This window comes from Canis lupus, chromosome 4 (assembly GCF_011100685.1).
Source record: "Canis lupus familiaris isolate Mischka breed German Shepherd chromosome 4, alternate assembly UU_Cfam_GSD_1.0, whole genome shotgun sequence".
In the NCBI taxonomy this organism is placed as follows: domain Eukaryota; kingdom Metazoa; phylum Chordata; class Mammalia; order Carnivora; family Canidae; genus Canis; species Canis lupus.
Genome location: NC_049225.1, coordinates 59575114 through 59592043, shown reverse-complemented (window position 1 = coordinate 59592043; position 16930 = coordinate 59575114). Strand labels below are relative to the sequence as shown.

General features: G+C 48.5%; 1 protein-coding gene and 1 pseudogene across 2 annotated transcripts; one reads left to right on the top strand and one right to left on the bottom strand.

The window, feature by feature from the left end:
- LOC479328 lies at positions 1-7089 on the top strand (annotated as a pseudogene).
- Positions 7090-9900: 2811 nt separating this feature from the next.
- Positions 9901-16503, bottom strand: RPS14 (ribosomal protein S14). Of its 2 annotated transcripts, none has more exons than NM_001287106.1 (5): positions 16437-16503; positions 13975-14125; positions 12634-12795; positions 11017-11093; positions 9901-10022 (listed from the first exon to the last, which is right to left on the bottom strand). In NM_001287106.1, the coding sequence occupies exons 2-5, from the start codon at positions 14121-14123 to the stop codon at positions 9955-9957; spliced, it is 456 nt and encodes a 151-aa protein (NP_001274035.1). In that variant the 5' UTR covers positions 14124-14125; positions 16437-16503; the 3' UTR covers positions 9901-9954. The 2 variants fall into 2 exon arrangements, with proteins under 2 accessions (NP_001274035.1, NP_001274034.1); NM_001287105.1 differs by lacking the exon at positions 16437-16503 and adding an exon at positions 16334-16429.
- Between the last annotated feature and the right edge of the window lie 427 nt (positions 16504-16930).

The following is a 16930-nucleotide window of genomic DNA, read 5'->3' as shown; positions in this document are numbered from 1 at the left end:
TGATCTCAGCTAGTGCCTCTGAACAGGACTGACTGAGTAGTCCTCCCCTGTGATTCATTCACCCAACAAGTATGTGCTAAGCACCGGTTCTATGCCGGGCACTAGGATACAACGGCATTTGAAAATACCTGGTGAAGGCTGAACCCCAGTCTCTGGTGGAACAGAAGTCAGATACCAATCAGAGACTAGGCTACCAGTGGCTGGAGTTAAGCTTAGGGATCAGGAGTCAGTCTGTGGCTGGGGTCAGGTCACAGCATGAAGCTAGAGGCAGGGAGACCAGTTAGAAGGCCGTAGTGAAGTCAGACTAGAAAGGCAAGGCCTGGTGGAGCCTACGGCTGGGAGCATGGAATAAAGGGGACGAAGAGTAAGAACATCAGGAGGAAAGTCCACGGGACTTGGGCCAGTCTGGATATGGAGAAAGGGGTGGGACCAAGATGTTGCTGAGCATTCCTACGTGGGTGACAGGGAAGATGATGTCATTCACGGAAATAGGAAGTCCTTAGCACATTTGAGGAATAGAAAGAAACGGCATACGTCTGAGCATTTTGAGCAAGGGGGAGAGTGGTTTCAAATGTTCATGGAATAGGCAGGGACCAGATCATGCAGGCTTGGGTGTTAGTGGATATTATTTCAACACAGTGGGAAGCTAGCAGAGGGTGAGAGGCAGGAAAGGGCTGCTTTTGGTTTATGTTTTAAAATGATGTGTGGCATATAGATTTAAGGGGAGCAGGAGTGGAAGCTTGGAGACCAGTTAGGAATGAAGTAGCTTAGGTGAAAGATGGTGATTTCCGGTGGTGGTGGAGATGGGGAGAAGTGGATGGATTCCATAGCTGTTTTGAAGGGAGAGATGTCAGCACCAGCTTTGGGAATGAGATCACTGATGGTGCCTGTGTTTGGGGCACAATAGATGGTGGCATTCATCAAGATCGGGAAGATGGGAGAGCACATTCTGTGTCAGACAGCCTCCAGAGTTTGGTTCTGGCTATGTTGTGTGACACCCACATGTAGACATCCAGTAGATGGTTGACAGTACCAGACTGACACTTAAAAAGAGTGAACGTAGACGTCTGTAAATGATCAACTCGCAGATGGTTTAAAACCATGGGACTAGGGCTGACCTCTGGGGACCCTCAACATTTAGAGACTGGATGGAGGAGCAGCCCTGACCGTGGTGGAGGAGCCATCAGGAAGAAGCAAAGCCAGGAGAGGGTGCACTCACAGATGCCAATAAAGGAGCGGAGGAGGAGTGTTAACTGTGTGATACCGCTGCGAGGACAAGGTGGAGGAGGAGGCCCATTGGGCTTGGTCACGTGGAGGCCATGGGAGACGAAGACAGGAGGTCAGTGAATTGGGTTGGAGGGTGACTGGGCGGAGAAGTGGTGCCAGCATGCAGGGGGAGCAGGGAGGTGGGGGGGCAGCAGTTGAAGAGGACTCAGGTCACGGTTTTTGAGTATGTTTGTGGATGGGAATGACTCAGGAGGGAATGGGCAGGGGCTGATGGTGCTGAGGGGTCCTGCCGACTCCTACACAGCAAGTCCTGAGGTGCTTCCGCAGAAGCTGCCCCTCCAAGCAAGGCCGCTCTGTCACCCAGCCTCCTTCCCAGTGCCTCCTGTCTGTGGCAGCCAAACGAGCTCCTTGACACGTCTCTTCTGCTCCTCGGGACTCAGCTGTCCTGCTTCTGCACGGCAGCTCACTTCCCAAGTGCTGCCACCAACAGCACCATCCACTGGATTTGAGGAAAAAGTGGCACTTCCTGAAGTACACCAAGGCCTTCAGTCCTGGCTTTCATTCCCTCTTGGTGTCTCACCTCTTTGAGTATAACTGACTCCCACATGGTTTCTCATTTTATTGTCACAACAGCCCTATGAGCCTCAGGGAGATAATGAGATCTATAAGTAGGCGCTAAGCGTGCTGGTAAGTGGCAGGGACTTGAACGCAGGTCTGAGTTATCTGCAGATCCCATTCTCTTAACTACCATGTCATGCAGCCTCCACAGACCTCTTACTCACTTCGGCCAGTCGTAGTGAAGACCATGCCTCCTGTACCCCTAATTCCCATGGGATAGATTTGAAAGGCAGATGGGATCCTTCCCCCATCTTTGTTTCATGGTGGCAATTTCTACAATTACTCTCCAGACAAGCTCAGTATCAGTTCACCAGGCTTCTGTCCTACCCAGGAATGACCTCTTTCGAGCATTTCCTCACATCCCTGATGTTTACATGCCTCCAGGGACAGAGAGCTCACTACCTCCACGAACAGCCTATTCTAAGCAGTATGATAGCATAGCTATCCAAAACACGGACTCCAAGCTTTGCGCAGTGGCAGTATCGGAGCCAATGAGGTTTATCCACGGAGCGTTTATTGCTAATCAAAACACGGATTCCAGCCCACATTGCTGTGGGTGAATCTCAACTCTGCTACCTACTAGTGTCCAGTGCCTCAGTTTCCTCATCTGCAAATGGCAATGATAGTTGTACCCACTTCCAATTGTGATTATGAGGATTAAGAAGATGCTACATTTAAGCTGCTTGGTAAGCATGTAATACATTTCAGCTATTAACATCATCATCACTGTTTTTCCTGAGGGAAAGCTACAGCTTACCTTACTATAGTCTCCACCCATTGGGCCCTTGGAATAGTACCCTCTTCGGCACTCACCTGCGGTTCTGCAGTTCTCAATTTTCATTTTCTCCTGACGCAGGGTTTGGATTTGTTTTTGTTTTTAGGGTTTTGTTTTTTTTTTTTTTGGTAAGCCCAGTTATTCATCATGCAAACATGGTTTTCCTGAGATTATTTCTCCTTGACAGAGTCCCTGGTTGTTTGCCAGGCAAGCTCAACATTGCCAAATACATAACTAGGGTGGGAGAGTGATAGCTGAAGGCTTTGCCTCCTCCCCTCGTAGGCCCTCTTGTTGGCTCTCAGGCTTTTGCACTCCCTGGATTTAGAATCTTGTCAGTGGGGGCCCATAACTGCATATCTACCATCAGGGCAAGATTAGGTGATGATGAAGAGCCCAGATTCTGGAGACAGACAGAGCCAAGTTCAAATTCAGACTCGTCTGCTTATTTGCAATGTGTGATCTTGGCCAAGGCACTCAGTGTCCCCAAGCTTGAGCTTCTTCATCTGCAAAAATGAGGATAACCACCTTGCTTACTTCATCAGGTGCTATGAGCATGAAGACAGTGCATGGCGTGTAAAACACTCAGCACAGTTCCTACCTCAACATTTGCCATGAATATTCTTAGGGCTGTGTTGTCTAATAGGGCAGTCACTAGCCACAAGTGGCAGTTGAAGCCTGAAATGTAGCTAGTCTAAATTGAGATGTGCTGGATTTCAAAAACTTAGTATAAGAAAAGAATGTAAAATATTTTAATAATTTTCATATTATTATGTTGAAATGAAAATATTTCGGATATATTGCATTAAATAAAATATAATTACTATTATTTTTTCTACTTTATTAACAGGTTTACTAGGAAATTTGAAATTACATGTGGCTCAGTTTTGTGGTTTGCATTATATTTCTTTTGGACAGTTTATTATTACAGCTGAGCTTTTGTTGTTTTTGTGGGGGTGATGGTGGTAATGGTTGGGTTTTTTCTTTCTAGTAGAGGAGAAAAAAAAATAGTACAACTGGTTTTGGGGTATTTGAATTTCAGCAGCTGTACCTGTCTCTTATAGATGGTATTTGAGCTGCAAGGGCTCTTTGGAGATTAAGGAGATCCAATCTCCTCTGTAAAGATGGGGAAACTGAGACCTACTCACAGGCCCATGGGATAACGCCTAGGGCGGACCTCAGATCAGAACCCAGACTTCCCCATTCCAGCAGGCAGCTTCCTGTTAGAATGATGCTGCCACCTGGTGGTCACCCATGAGTGAGCGCTCTAACAAGGAGCAAGACTTGGCTGCCGTCTACGTCCCTGTTCTCTGCAGAAGCGAGGACGGGAAGATCCTCGTTCTCCACCTCCTTGCCAGTCTGCCTGTGACCGGCCCCAGCATGCCAGGGGTATGAAGTGTGCAGGATTAAATCCCAGCTCTGTCCCTTTCTCGCCATGTGCCCCTGCACAAGTCACTTATCTCTGATCCTTGGTTTCCCCATATGTAAAATGTGGGTATTAACAATACTTACCTCAAAGTGATTACATGAGGCAACACCAGTAATTTGAGTCAGTAAATATCTACAAAGCACCACCACTTATGCACTGTTCCTGGTACTGGGATATAGCAGCGAGCCTAAAAAGTCCAGTGGTTTTCAGGGTGTGGTCTTTAGACCACAGATAGGCAGCAGCACCTAAACGTTTGTTAGAAATGAAAATCTTCAGGCCCCCATCCCAGATCTACTAAATCTGATACATGCTCAAGGTTGAGAACCAGCAGACTTAGACACATAGAGGTATGTATCGGGTGGAGTTGAGTGCTATGAAAATGGCAAATAAGTGGTTAAATATCTTGAGAATAATAGCTGGAGGGGGGTGCGGTAAGTATGGAATGCTAACTGATCGGTGGTCTGGCCGAGCCTGTCTGATAAGGTGACAAGTTCCAGCAGAGATCTGAAAGCAATTATTTAGAGAAAAGGTTAAAGGGTATGCCTTTTGTTCTTCCAGACACTTCCTATATTTATAGTAAGTCCTGGGGATATAATACAGGTGACTGTGGTTAATATTTCCAAAAGATACTTCCTGCAAATTGCACACACAGATTCTGCTTACATCTCATTGGCCACAATTTAGTCATATGAACTACACTTAACTGCCTGAGGAGTCTTTTTATTTTTATTTTTTTAAGTAGACTCCATGCCCAGCATGGAGCCCAACACAGGATTTGAACTCAAAAGATCAAGAGTCGGATGCTTAACTGATTGAGCCACCCAGGTGCCACTGAAGTCTGATCAACCGTACATCTAGCTAAAAATTGAGATTCCTTTTTACAAGAGAAAATGAAAAAGAAAAAGCATACTGGGAAACAATGGTCTCTGCCACACTGAGAGATTCTGATGTAACTAGTCTTTAGGGGCCTGGTTTATACTTGTATGCCTCCAATGATGGGGAGATTCCTATCTCACAAAGCAGTTTTATTCCCTCTTTGAACAGCTCTTTTTTTTTTTTTTTTTTTGAACAGCTCTTTTAGAAAACTCCTTGATAACTCAAGTCTACCTCTCTACAACTCCTTGCTGACTGCCACCACCACCGCCACCCGCACTGCAACCATGCCACCCTACACCATCATCTACTTCCCTGTTCGAGGGCACTGCGAGGCCATGCACATGCTGCTGGCTGACCAGGGCCAGAGCTGGAAGGAGGAGGAGGTGACCATGGAGACCTGGATGAAGGGCTCACTCAAGGCCTCCTGTCTTTATGGGCAGCTCCCCAAGTTCCAGGACGGAGACCTCACCCTATACCAGTCCAATGCCATCCTGTGACACCTGGGCCGCTCCCTCGGGCTCTATGGGAAGGACCAGCAGGAGGTGGCCTTGCTGGTTGTCGCGAACAATGGTGTGGAGGATCTCCACTGCAAATACGTCCTCCTCATCTACACTAACTAGGAGGCAGGAAAGGTATGTGAGGGCACTACCAGCTTACCTAAAGCCTTTTGAAATGCTGCTGTCCCAGAATGAGGGGGGCCAAGCCTTCATTGTGGGCAACCAGATCTCCTTTGTGGACTACAACTTGCTGGACTTGCTGTGGATTCACCAGGTCCTGGCCCCCAGCTGCCTGGACTCCTTCCCGTTGCTCTCGGCCTATGTGGCCCACCTCAGTGCCAGACTCAAGCTCGAGGCATTCCTGGCATCCCCTGAGCATGTGAACCGCCCCATCAATGGCAACGGGAGCTTGTGGAACCCTGGGCGGGAAGCTGAGGGGCTGCCTGACTTCCTTTCTCCCTGACCAATAAAATTTTCAAGTGAGAGAAAAAAAAAACAAAAACAAAAAACCTCCTTCCAAAAGGCCAAATCCTACAACTTTAGGACTACACATGATTCATTGCCCCTCCTCCCCAAAACAGATTGACCAATATTAAGTGTCTTTGGACCACTAGGGTCAATGGCTCCCCTGAAGCCATGTCTTGGGAAAGGTTTTCCTGATCTTGCATTAAGAGATTGAAAATGACCTTGATAGTAACCTCTTAGATGAGAGGGAGCCACATCACCCAGGTCAATGAAAGTTAACTGGAAGGCTAGTGCTCTCACTCAGGCACAACAGGAAGGAAGCAAAGCAGGAACGTATTCAGTTCTAATCCCACTGGACTTTTGTAATTTCTTTTTTAAGATTTTATTTATTTACTTATTCATGAGAGACACAGAGAGAGAGGCAGAGACCTAGGCAGAGGGAGAAGCAGGTTCCCCCCACAGGGAGCCCGATGTGGGACTCAATCCTCGACCAGGGCTCATGCCCTGATGAAAGGCAGATGCCCAACCACTGAGCCACCCAGGCATCCCTGTTTTGTAATTTCTTTAGATTTTGCAGTTCAGTAATTCTTTCTTCTCTTGGCTCTAATCTGCCATTGAACCCATCCACTGAATATCTAATTTCAATAACTAATGTATTTGGTTCCTTTTCAGACATCTGATTACTTCTATTTTGCCTACTTTTGGGTTCCATTGGTTCTTTAAATATTTCATATGTAGTTGTATTTTGTTCATTCTAACGTGGAGTCTTTGGGGTATATAAATGTTTGTGGACTCTTGTTTGGGTACCTACTTTCAAGTGTTGGTATCTTTCTTGGGGGGAGGAGGGCTCCTATTTGGTTGAACCTTATCTGTGGGAACCCAGAGGGCCTCAATTGTGGTTCTTTCCAGATTTGCTTTTACTTTTTGACTGGAGCACGGAACAGTCCTACTCAGGACTAATTAGCCCAATCTCAGGACTTCTGGCTTATTGTGAAGGTGAAGCTCAGCGCCCTCATCTGGAGGCTGAGGACAGAGTTAAGGGCAGAGCCTAAACTTAACTTCCTGGCACGGACTTGGTATTTGCCAGGAGGGCTACCCCAACTTTCTTTGCCTAAGAGCTCTGTGTTCCCAAAGCCATTTCTTATTAATGGACTTTCCCCCTCATTTCTTGAATGCCCTTGGAGATTTTTCTTTTCTTCTTTCTTTCTTTCTCTTTCTTTCTTTCTTTCTTTCTTTCTTTCTTTCTTTCTTTCTTTCTTTCTTTTCTTTTCTTTTCTTTTTCTTTCTTCTTTCTTTCTCTCTTTTTTTTTTTTTTAAGATTTTACTTACTTATTCACGAGAGACAGACAGAGGCAGAGGCACAGGCAGAGGGAGAAGCAGGCTCCTCGCAGGAAGCCCGATAGGGGACTGGATCCCTGGACCGTGGGATCACAATCTGAGCTGAAGGCAGATGCTCAACCACTGACTACCCAGGAGTCCCTCCTTTATTTCTTTGAGGCATAGGAATGCATATACTCATGTTATTGAGGATCCAGAAAGGCTCTTTAAACTATCTAGTTTATAGAATCTATTTAGTTTACAGAAGTGGGAAGCCCGTTCACCTATTCTTTCAGTGATTCACTAAACAAATCATTACTGAGCCTATACTTTGGAGACTGCGTTGAGGGCTGGGGTCGGAGACATTGAATGAGACCTACTTTGCCCTCTCAGAGTTCACAGGTTATTGGGGAAAATAGGCTATTAGAATGCAGGGGAACAGTGGTGGCACATGGGAAATAGGGGTGCCATGAGAATTCAGTGAAGCACCTAGAGGGGCAGCCAGAAGGGGGACTTTGAGAGGGATGAAGAACTGACTCTAACAGATTAGCAGAAGACAGTGAGGTGGGGTGGGGGAAGAGATGCTGAAGGAGCCAAGCTGGAACATGAGCAGACGACTGAAGGGCCAGAGAATTGAAAAGTGAAGGGAAGTAGGTATGACTTGAGCAGAGAGAGGGTTGTGTGTGGCTGGACCAGATAACGAAACATGTGGTGTAGGGGTAGGTAGGGGCCAGAGGGGAGACAGGGAGGCTTGTTTGAGAGACTCATAGGAGCTCAGGACAGAGAAAGGAGGCAGGTGGGCAGTAGGGACCCTTTCTAGGGTCCTGGTTGAGGTTGCAGCTGTAGCTCATGGCATCAGGCTCACCTGCCAAGGCTGGGCTCTCATGATCCGTGTCACAGGTGGGCGATGGCTCATCCAATCCTGCCCTGCATGCCTGTGGCCAACAGACTGCTCTGTTCCAACCCAAGCTGCGCAAATTGGCTCTCCTTGCAAACAAAACCCTGAAAGGAACTGCTTTCAAAGACCTGACTGACTGCATCCCTGGTTACCAGGAAACAGCAGGACAAGTTGCAAAGTCCCATCACAGGAAATAAAAAAGAATGCTCTAACAACCGCCAGCATTTTTCCACCAGGATTCCAGCCAGCTGTCATTCAAGCTCCTTGGCATAAGAACTCAACAGGCATAATACCAGTAGCTTCTTCAGAGCCTGGCACTGTGCTCAACACTTTCATCTTATTTTTTATAACCCATGAGGCAGCCTGTTATCATGGGAATTTTCATTAAATGGCTGAGTGGTTATTCCCCTCAAGCCGCAATCTCAAGTTTACCATTTGAGGGTCTATACACCATATCCTGCCTTAGAAACCAGGCTGTAAGTACCCTCATTCATTTCCCTCACATTTTTGCTTTGTAATTTTAAACTTACCCAAAAGTTATAAATATCATATGGCTTTTCTGTATACCACTCATCCAGTTTTCCCTAATATTAACATCTTACACTACCACAAAACGTTTATCAAAATTAATAAACTAACATTGGTACATTACTAATTGAACTTCAGGCCTTACTCGGATTTTTACCAATTTTCACACTAATACCTTCTTTCTGGTTCAGGATCCAATGCTGCCTTTAATTGTCTCTGTAATCTCTGGTCTTCTCTCATTTTTCATCACTTTTGATGACTTAAACCCTGTATTTTGCAGAACGTCCTCTAATTGCGTTATGGGTTTTTAGAAAGAGTACCATAAAGCTGAAGTGCTCTCATCTCCTTGAAGGAGTATAGCTGACCCCCAAACGACATACAGGCTTGAACTGTGTGGGTATCCACATGTGGATTTTTTTGATAGAGTGCTGTAAATGTTATGTTCTCTTCCTCAGAACATTAATAATTTTCTTCTCTCTAGCTCACTTTATTAACCATCCAACAGTGTAGCAGCCACCATCACAGGGCCCTATGCTTATCTTTTGCAGAACACTCCGTACCATCTGCTGCCACTGGGTCCTCGGAGGTGGATGCAAGCTTCCGGAGAGCAAAAACTTTTTTTAATCACTGATGAAAATAGGGCTTAGTGTGTATTTGTGGGGTGACTGAATCTCTATGTACTTTATGTACTGATGTGGAACAATCTCTAAGATCTGCCAAGTGAGAAAAAGCAAGATGCGGTAGAGTGTGCTCCCAATTTGCACAGAAGGTGTGGGGGGCGAGTATACACCCACATGTGTTTATATATGGCTCAAGTCTGGAAGCCTCCTCTTCTGCTCAGACTACACTTGGCTCAACAGTTTCCACTCTGCTCCGGCTCTTTAAGAATTAGTCCATTTTTGGAACCAACATCTCTGCTTTCAAAACAAGGTCTCTAAGGCCTCGGTCGGCTTAGATGATGGAGGCAACAATGCCACAACAAGCAGCGTGGAAAAGACCAACTGCATGTAGCACCGGTACCTTACCTCTCTCCTTAGGCTAGTCCTCCCAGGAAGTCACTTCACAGAACACAGGCTCACCCTGTCCAATGTCAGGGGCCTAACCAATCCCTCCCATGTTCCTGTTTGGCAAGTTATCTACATCCTTTCATATCTACTAAATGCCTCCTGCTTTGTCCTGTACCCGTGACTGCAGGTCAGTCGCACACATGCCCTGGTCAAATGGAGTTAGGAGAAAGAATCAAATATCCCCAAAGGAGAGAAGACTAGAGTCAAAATAGCTTACACAAAGGCAATTTATTAACAGAAAATAGTTTGAAGAATCCTGTTCACAGACGGCGACCACGGCGACCTCCCTTCCTGCGGGTGCTATCGGAGGGGATGGGGGTGACATCCTCTGTGGGGAGGAAGAGAAAACATCATTGCCTAGAGATGGATGGGAAAGAGTCCAGGCCTCCCTAGACCAGTGGTCTAACACACCAACAGTCAGTCCCGCTGCTCCCCACATGAATTTTCAGTATATAACAGACATGGATTGCCCCATCTGGTGCTTCTTCAAAATTTCTAATGTGGTCTGAACTCAGTTTTCTGAAGGGAAAACTGAGGGTCAGAAAAGGCACTCAACTTACATGATGCCAGAAGCAAGTGGGAAATCAGCTTTCTGACACCCAGCCCACTGACTCTCTAGTGGAAAGATTCTCCTAACAGGGGCAACTAAAGACTCCCTCTTTTCCAATAGATAAAAAGTTGAAAATATTCTGAAAAAACAAAACCTTAAGATTTAAGGAAAAGGTCAGAACACTAGATGGAAGGGTGCTACCATGTGCCCGGAAAGAGGGATAACACCTTCTTAGGAGCTCTAAGGGGCCAGGAGCTCACAGGCATGAGGGGGCAGGCATTACAGACGTAGGGAACTCATTGGGATTCTCAACCATGGGAGTTGCTGTTCCCTGCATTCATTTTTCATCATCACAATGACTGGCATGCTCTAATACTTAGTAGGCAGGGACCAAGGATGCTGATGGTCTTATAATTCGGGGACAGACCATACAAAATGCCAGCTCCTTTAAGAAACACTGAAAAGGGGAGACAATTCATCTCCCTTCAGGTTCTACCAGCCACTGTCTCAAGCCCTGCACACCAGGCAGTGTGGGAACAGTTCAGAAACCAAACTGTGCTGTCCCAGTACAGAAAGGAAGGTCAGCGTTTACATCAAGGTGGTAGGGGTGCTTAGGGAGAAATTGTCACATGGTGCCCCTTGAGACCCCCATCGACAATCCAACCTGCAAATAGTCCTCAGACCAGGCACTGCATCCCAATGGTACAACACAAGCATTCTGGGGTCAATGATTCAAAGCAAATCCAAGTGCTAGCTAGAGGGGGGTACTTACCAATCCGCCCAATCTTCATTCCTGAGCGGGCAAGGGCTCTGAGGGCTGACTGGGCCCCAGGTCCAGGGGTCTTGGTTCTAGGAAATGAGGATCTACATTAAGAAAAGCTTTGTCCAACTTGTCAGCGGTTCTTTCTAAGATCCCACAACCCTCTAGTTCAGGAATCTGCAACTTTTTGTAAAGGGCCAAACAATAAACACGCAAAACTTACTGGGCCATGTATGTTTTCTTTTCATACTTTCTGGCCCACGGATCAATTTGTGCTCTGCTCTGCCTGCAGCCCATTTAAGGGACTGTCCTTCTTGCCAAAGGCTGTAAATTTTTTTTTGGTGATCTGTCCATTTCTAGCTCCTCCTTTCCCCCCAAACCAAGACACTAGCATCCCTCCAGAGGACCATTTTATCGGGTCTACTGCCCACACAGAATTTTTTTTTTTTTTTAACATTAAACTCTATGCCCAACGTGAGGCCTGAACTCATGACCCCAAGGTCAAGAGTCATGTGCTCTGTTACTGAGAAAGCCAAGGGCCCCCGATACAGCAGTCATCTTTAAAATCCCCAATCTCTTGAGCACCTGGGTATCTCGGGTGGTCAAGTGTCCGACTTTTTTTTTTTTAAGATTTTATTTATTTATTCATGAGACACACAGAGAGAGGCAGAGACAAAGGCAGAGTGAGAAGCAGGCTCCATGCAAGGAACCCAATGTGCAACTTGATCCCAGGATCACGCCCTGAGCCAAAGGCAGATGCTCAACCACTGAGCCACCCAGGCATTTCAGCTGATTTCAGCTCAGGTCATGATCCCAGGGTTGTGCTGAGGATGGAGTCTGCTTAAGATTCTCTCTCCTCCTGTCTCTCTCCCACCTCCAGCCTCATGTGTGCTCTCTCACAAAAAAACAAAACAAAACAAAACAAAACAAAACTCAGTCTCATCAAGTCATTACTATTAAAAAGTTCTTAGGCTCCCCCCACCCTCTTTGGCTAAAGTCCAAATCCTTACTGCTTCAAGATCTAGCAGGAACTTGCTCCTCCCTATCTCTCTGATCACACTTCATGCAACTCTTTCCCATAGATGTACCAAGTTCATTCCCACTCAGACCTTTTCCCTGCAGGTTTATCTGGCTATAATACTCTCCCCCTACCCTTCCTTCACTGGACTAATTCCTGGCACAATATTTAGGTCTTAGATGAAATTACACTTTATCACTAACTCCCATTCCTCACACTGTACTTCTTGCTTCCCAGCACTTGCCACAAATGGAAAGCACATGCTCCCCTACTCAGGCTGTTTAAAGTCAGACTCTCCTACCAGCCTAGGCATCTCTACACAGGAAGAGTAAAGGCTACAGCTGACCTTTTCCATCATTCTTTTCTAGTGCCTAGAATATATCAACTATGCAGTTCAGTGCTCAATAAACACAGTAAGTTGGGGAGGGAGGGAGGGAGGGAGGGAGGGAGGGAGGGAGGGAGGGAGGGAGAAGCAGTGGTGCAGCAATCAACTATAAAATACAAACACAAAATGTCTTGTGCAAAGTCACAAAAGAAAAACCAAACCTCAAATCCAGGTGCTCTGGCACCCATGCCCAGGGATCTCACCATCCAGCCCCTGCCTTATGTACCTATTTCCTCCTGTGGCTCGGAGTTTGATGTGGAGAGCAGTGATGCCCAGCTCCTTGCACCTCTGGGCCACATCCTGGGCAGCCAACATGGCAGCGTAGGGAGAAGACTCATCTCGGTCAGCCTTCACCTTCATCCCACCAGTTACGCGACAGATGGTTTCCCTGGGAACAAAAGCTCACAGTCATTTCTCGCATCCATCAAGGATCCTGAGTGCTTATCCCATCCTACAAAGTAAAGAGTGCCACAGTTCAGGTATGGCAGAGGATGAAGGTCAACTTGAACATGTATCATCCTTTTTCTTCTTTAAAGATTTTGAGTACAAGCGGGGGGAGGGGTAGAGGGAGAAGCAGACGCTCTACTGAGCAGGGAGCCCAATATGGGACTCAATCCCAGGACCCTGGGATCATGATCTGATCTTGCACACTCCTTTCTAACAAGACTGTTGTGGGTCCTGCCCTGATGGGGTTCAAAGGCTCTAAATAACTGAACGTTGTATTGACAATATAAATTTACCTTTGCATTTAATCCTACCAATTACAGGAAGCCAGAGTGCCTCAGAGGTTGAGGGTCTTGCCTTTGGCTCAGGGTGTGATGCCAGGATCCAGGATCGAGTCCCACATCAGGCTCCCTGCATGGAGCCTGCTTCTCCCTCGGCCTGTGTCTCTGCCTCTCTCATGAATAAATAAATAAATAAATAAAATCTTAGAAAAAAAATCCTCCCACTTGCTTGATGAGACAGGCACTATTAACCTCACCTTATATGAGAAAACCAAATTTGAGGGACTTCACATGTCACTAAAACTTGCTAGTAACAGCCAGAACCTGTATGTAGAGCAGACTTCCTGTCTACCCCTCCTCCTACAAAGTATGAACAGATTGAAGATTCAAGAATTACACTTTAGAGAAAATGAGTGGGAAATGATCAGAAGAGGGAGACAGAACATGAGAGACTCCTAACTCTGGGAAATGAACAAGGGGTAGTGGAAGAGGAGGTGGGCGGGGGGTTGGGGTGACTGGGTGACGGGCACTGAGGAGGGCACTTGACAGGATGAGCACTGGGTGTTATACTGTATGTTGGCAAATCGAACTCCAATAAAAAAAATACAAAAAAAAATAATTACACTTTAAAGATCATGAGGGCACAGAAGATATCTCTTTCTCTCATAATCCAAGTGCCTGGGAAATCACAATATTTGTGGCCAAACACCCAAACACATTTCCTTATCTGAACATTCTATTTAATTTTTTTAAGAGAATCCCATTAGCCACCCAGTTCCAGGGGCATTTCTTCCCCCAGACCCTTGCCAGTGTGGTCTGTGCCTCTTCACCCAGGTACTCACTTGCCAGAAAGATCAGTGACATGGACAAAAGTGTCATTGAAGGATGCAAATATGTGGCAGACACCAAACACATTTTCTCCTTCAGCAACTTGAGGTCCAAGGCTGATGACCTGTTCTTCCTTCTTTTCCTTCCCCTTACGAGGTGCCATTTCTGAAAGGAGGAAAAGAATCCAACATTAGTAATAGACGAGATGTTGCCACAATCTTCTTCCCGGCTATCAAAGGAAATCTCCAAGTTTTGCTCCTCTGTGTCGTGTTTCCCTCCACCCTGATCTGTGTAATCTCATCTCTGCCTAAAACTCATTTCTCCCTGCATTTAGGGGGCTTTCAATTGATGGCTGAAAAAGCAAAGTACTTTGAGATAACCCTTCTCCTGAATTTACCAAAAGCTCAGCTCATAGCATTTATAGGAAAGCAGCTTAGAGTTCTAACAGCAGATTGTAAGTAGCCCTCAAATTTTTAAGAAGTGGGCCTCAAAAGCATGAACATCACACTGGCTTCGGTCTCTGGAGACCTTTAAGTTCAACTGACCACTCTGCAAATCTAGGCCAAGCAATCATCCCTGGGCCTTACTGCCCTCAGTATACCTCCTGAAGAATTGCTGATGACTTGTTCTTGGTGACATAGCAGGTCAGCTGCAGAGCAGAGAACCAAGTTTAGGGATTCCTGGTCTACATCTCATAATACTTCTAAAGCCAGGACTGCTTCTGGTTTCCTGCCCTCCCCTCCACCCCGCATACCATTTACTTACAGTTTAGGCTCAAAAAAGACTGTAAGAGCACATCCAAAAAGGCTAGTGCAAGACCAAGGCCAATAACCTACCCATAACTGGTGACACCTGCTGCCTAAACTCTGCACCAATCCCTTGGCTTAGAATCCAAGGGTCCCTTACCCACATATCCCTCTAGCTCCATCCCCTATTCTATCCTGTGCTCCACCAGATGCCTCCAAAAGCCAGTTTAAATGCTATCTCCCATCCTCTGACAACCAATCTCCCGCTATCCTCTTTAGTCAGTCCACAAACTGACTAAAACCAAATTCTTAAACTTTTACTAGAATGGAGCATTGAAGGCAATATCCAACATCCTCTTGGAAGGCTAAGAGAAATGCCCCATCCCCGAAACTCATTGTCAGCGAAACCAAGTTATAACTCTAATCTGCCGTGGCCGGCAATGGAGGTGCAATTACACGGTCACAGGCCCTGGGGGAGGCGGACACTAGAGCAGGAGGAACGCAGGTGAGGATAAGGTGGGACGCTAGGAGAGGACCACTTGGCCATCAAAGCCTCGGCCCGCCCGGCCCTCCAGAGAGTCAAGATCCAGAGCCATTTCCTAACGTTTTCAGAAGACGGGGGACATCAGAAGGGCTCGGGTGACTCGGGCTGTACCCCTCCGGAGGACAGGCGCGGCCTTGCCCAAGTCTGTGAAGCCAGGCTGACCCTGAACACCGGTCCCACGCCCAGGCCCGCACTCCCTTCCGGTGTCAGGACGCCCCGGCCCCGTGAACCGCGCGCATTCCAGAGCTGGAGAGGGCACTTCCGCTGCTCTCCCGGACGCCCCGGGGCCCTCCCCACAGGCCTAGTGAGGGGTCGCAGCAAGGGCCACCAGCGCAGGCCTCGGGTGTACCCAAAGTTAACTTCCCGCGCCCAATTAGATCCAGCAGAGCAAGAACTGTGAGGAGGGCGCCAAGCGCTCACGGGAAGTGGAGCTTCAAGGTCGGCCGGGAGGAGCCCGGGAAGACGCCGGCGGATCTCAGCTGAGGGGGCACGAACACCGATCCCTCCAGCGGCCCCTCCACAAATGCCCATTCTCCCCAGCCCGAGGCGCCCCAGAGCGGTGCTGACAACGGTCCTCGGAGGTCGCATCAGAGTCCCACAGACAGCGCTCAGGCCAGCGAGGCACGCTCCCCGCCCCCCCTTCCGGCTCGGGGCAGCGCGCCCTAAGCGCCCAGGGCTCGCAACGTGCGAGGCTCCGCAGTCACCCCGGAGGGCACCCACACGGGCCGTCCTTCCGGATTCCCTCCTCGAGCTCCTCACTCCGCCGCTATGGGACCGGGGCCGCGGTCAACCCCGTATCCCCAACCAGGAAACGCACTAGATTATCCGGGGTCGGGCCTGGGGCCGCCAGGCGGCCGGCGGAGCACAAGTGACAGGCCACCCCCGACGAGGGTCCGCGCGCCCTCGCCACCCGCCTGCCGCGCGGCCCCTGCCGGGGCCTCTCCGGCTGGAGCCGGAGCCGCACTCACTTCACTCCCCTCACTCCCACTTCACAGGCCCCTCCTGGAGGGAAGCCCGCCTCCTTCCGAGACAAGGCGCGCCCCTCGGGCTGCGGGCGGCCGGCCGCGCCCCTCTCGCCCGCACCTCACTCGGCTGCCGCCGAAGCCCCCCGGGCCCACGACCCCAGCCCCGACGGGTGGCCCCTGCCACAGGATGCCGCTCGATTGTCCTCGCCCAGGCCTCCTACCTGCGCGTCTTCTTCAGACTCCGCGACCGGAAAGAGAGAGCGGGAGTGGGCGGGGCGACGGGTCACGTCCGCATCCCCGGAAGTGTACGCCCGAGGTCACGCCGCGAGGCCGGCTCCCGGAAGGTGCCCGCTTTGAGCGTTTCCACGGAGTTGAAGACTCGCCCTCGGGAAAGGCGGTTCACTGAAGAGAGCACCAAAGGAGGCGATGTCGCTGCGAGCGGGTCGGCCTCGGAGGCCGCGCGAAGCAGCGACATCTACTGAGTGACGCGGACCAGTGTGCAAAGACAGTCGCGGCCGCGGCTAGAAGGACTTCCTGTATCCTGACCCCGGGCCTCGTGCGCCCGGGGGCAGCAGCGCTCCTCGTGGCGTGGAGGGTAATAACAACAACAACCGCGATCATCAGAGATTGGGTCTCCTACGTGTACTCGGCAGAATAAGAAGTTATTCCGTATTTATTGTATACTAGCTCGGGCTGAGCAATTTATATGCATAGC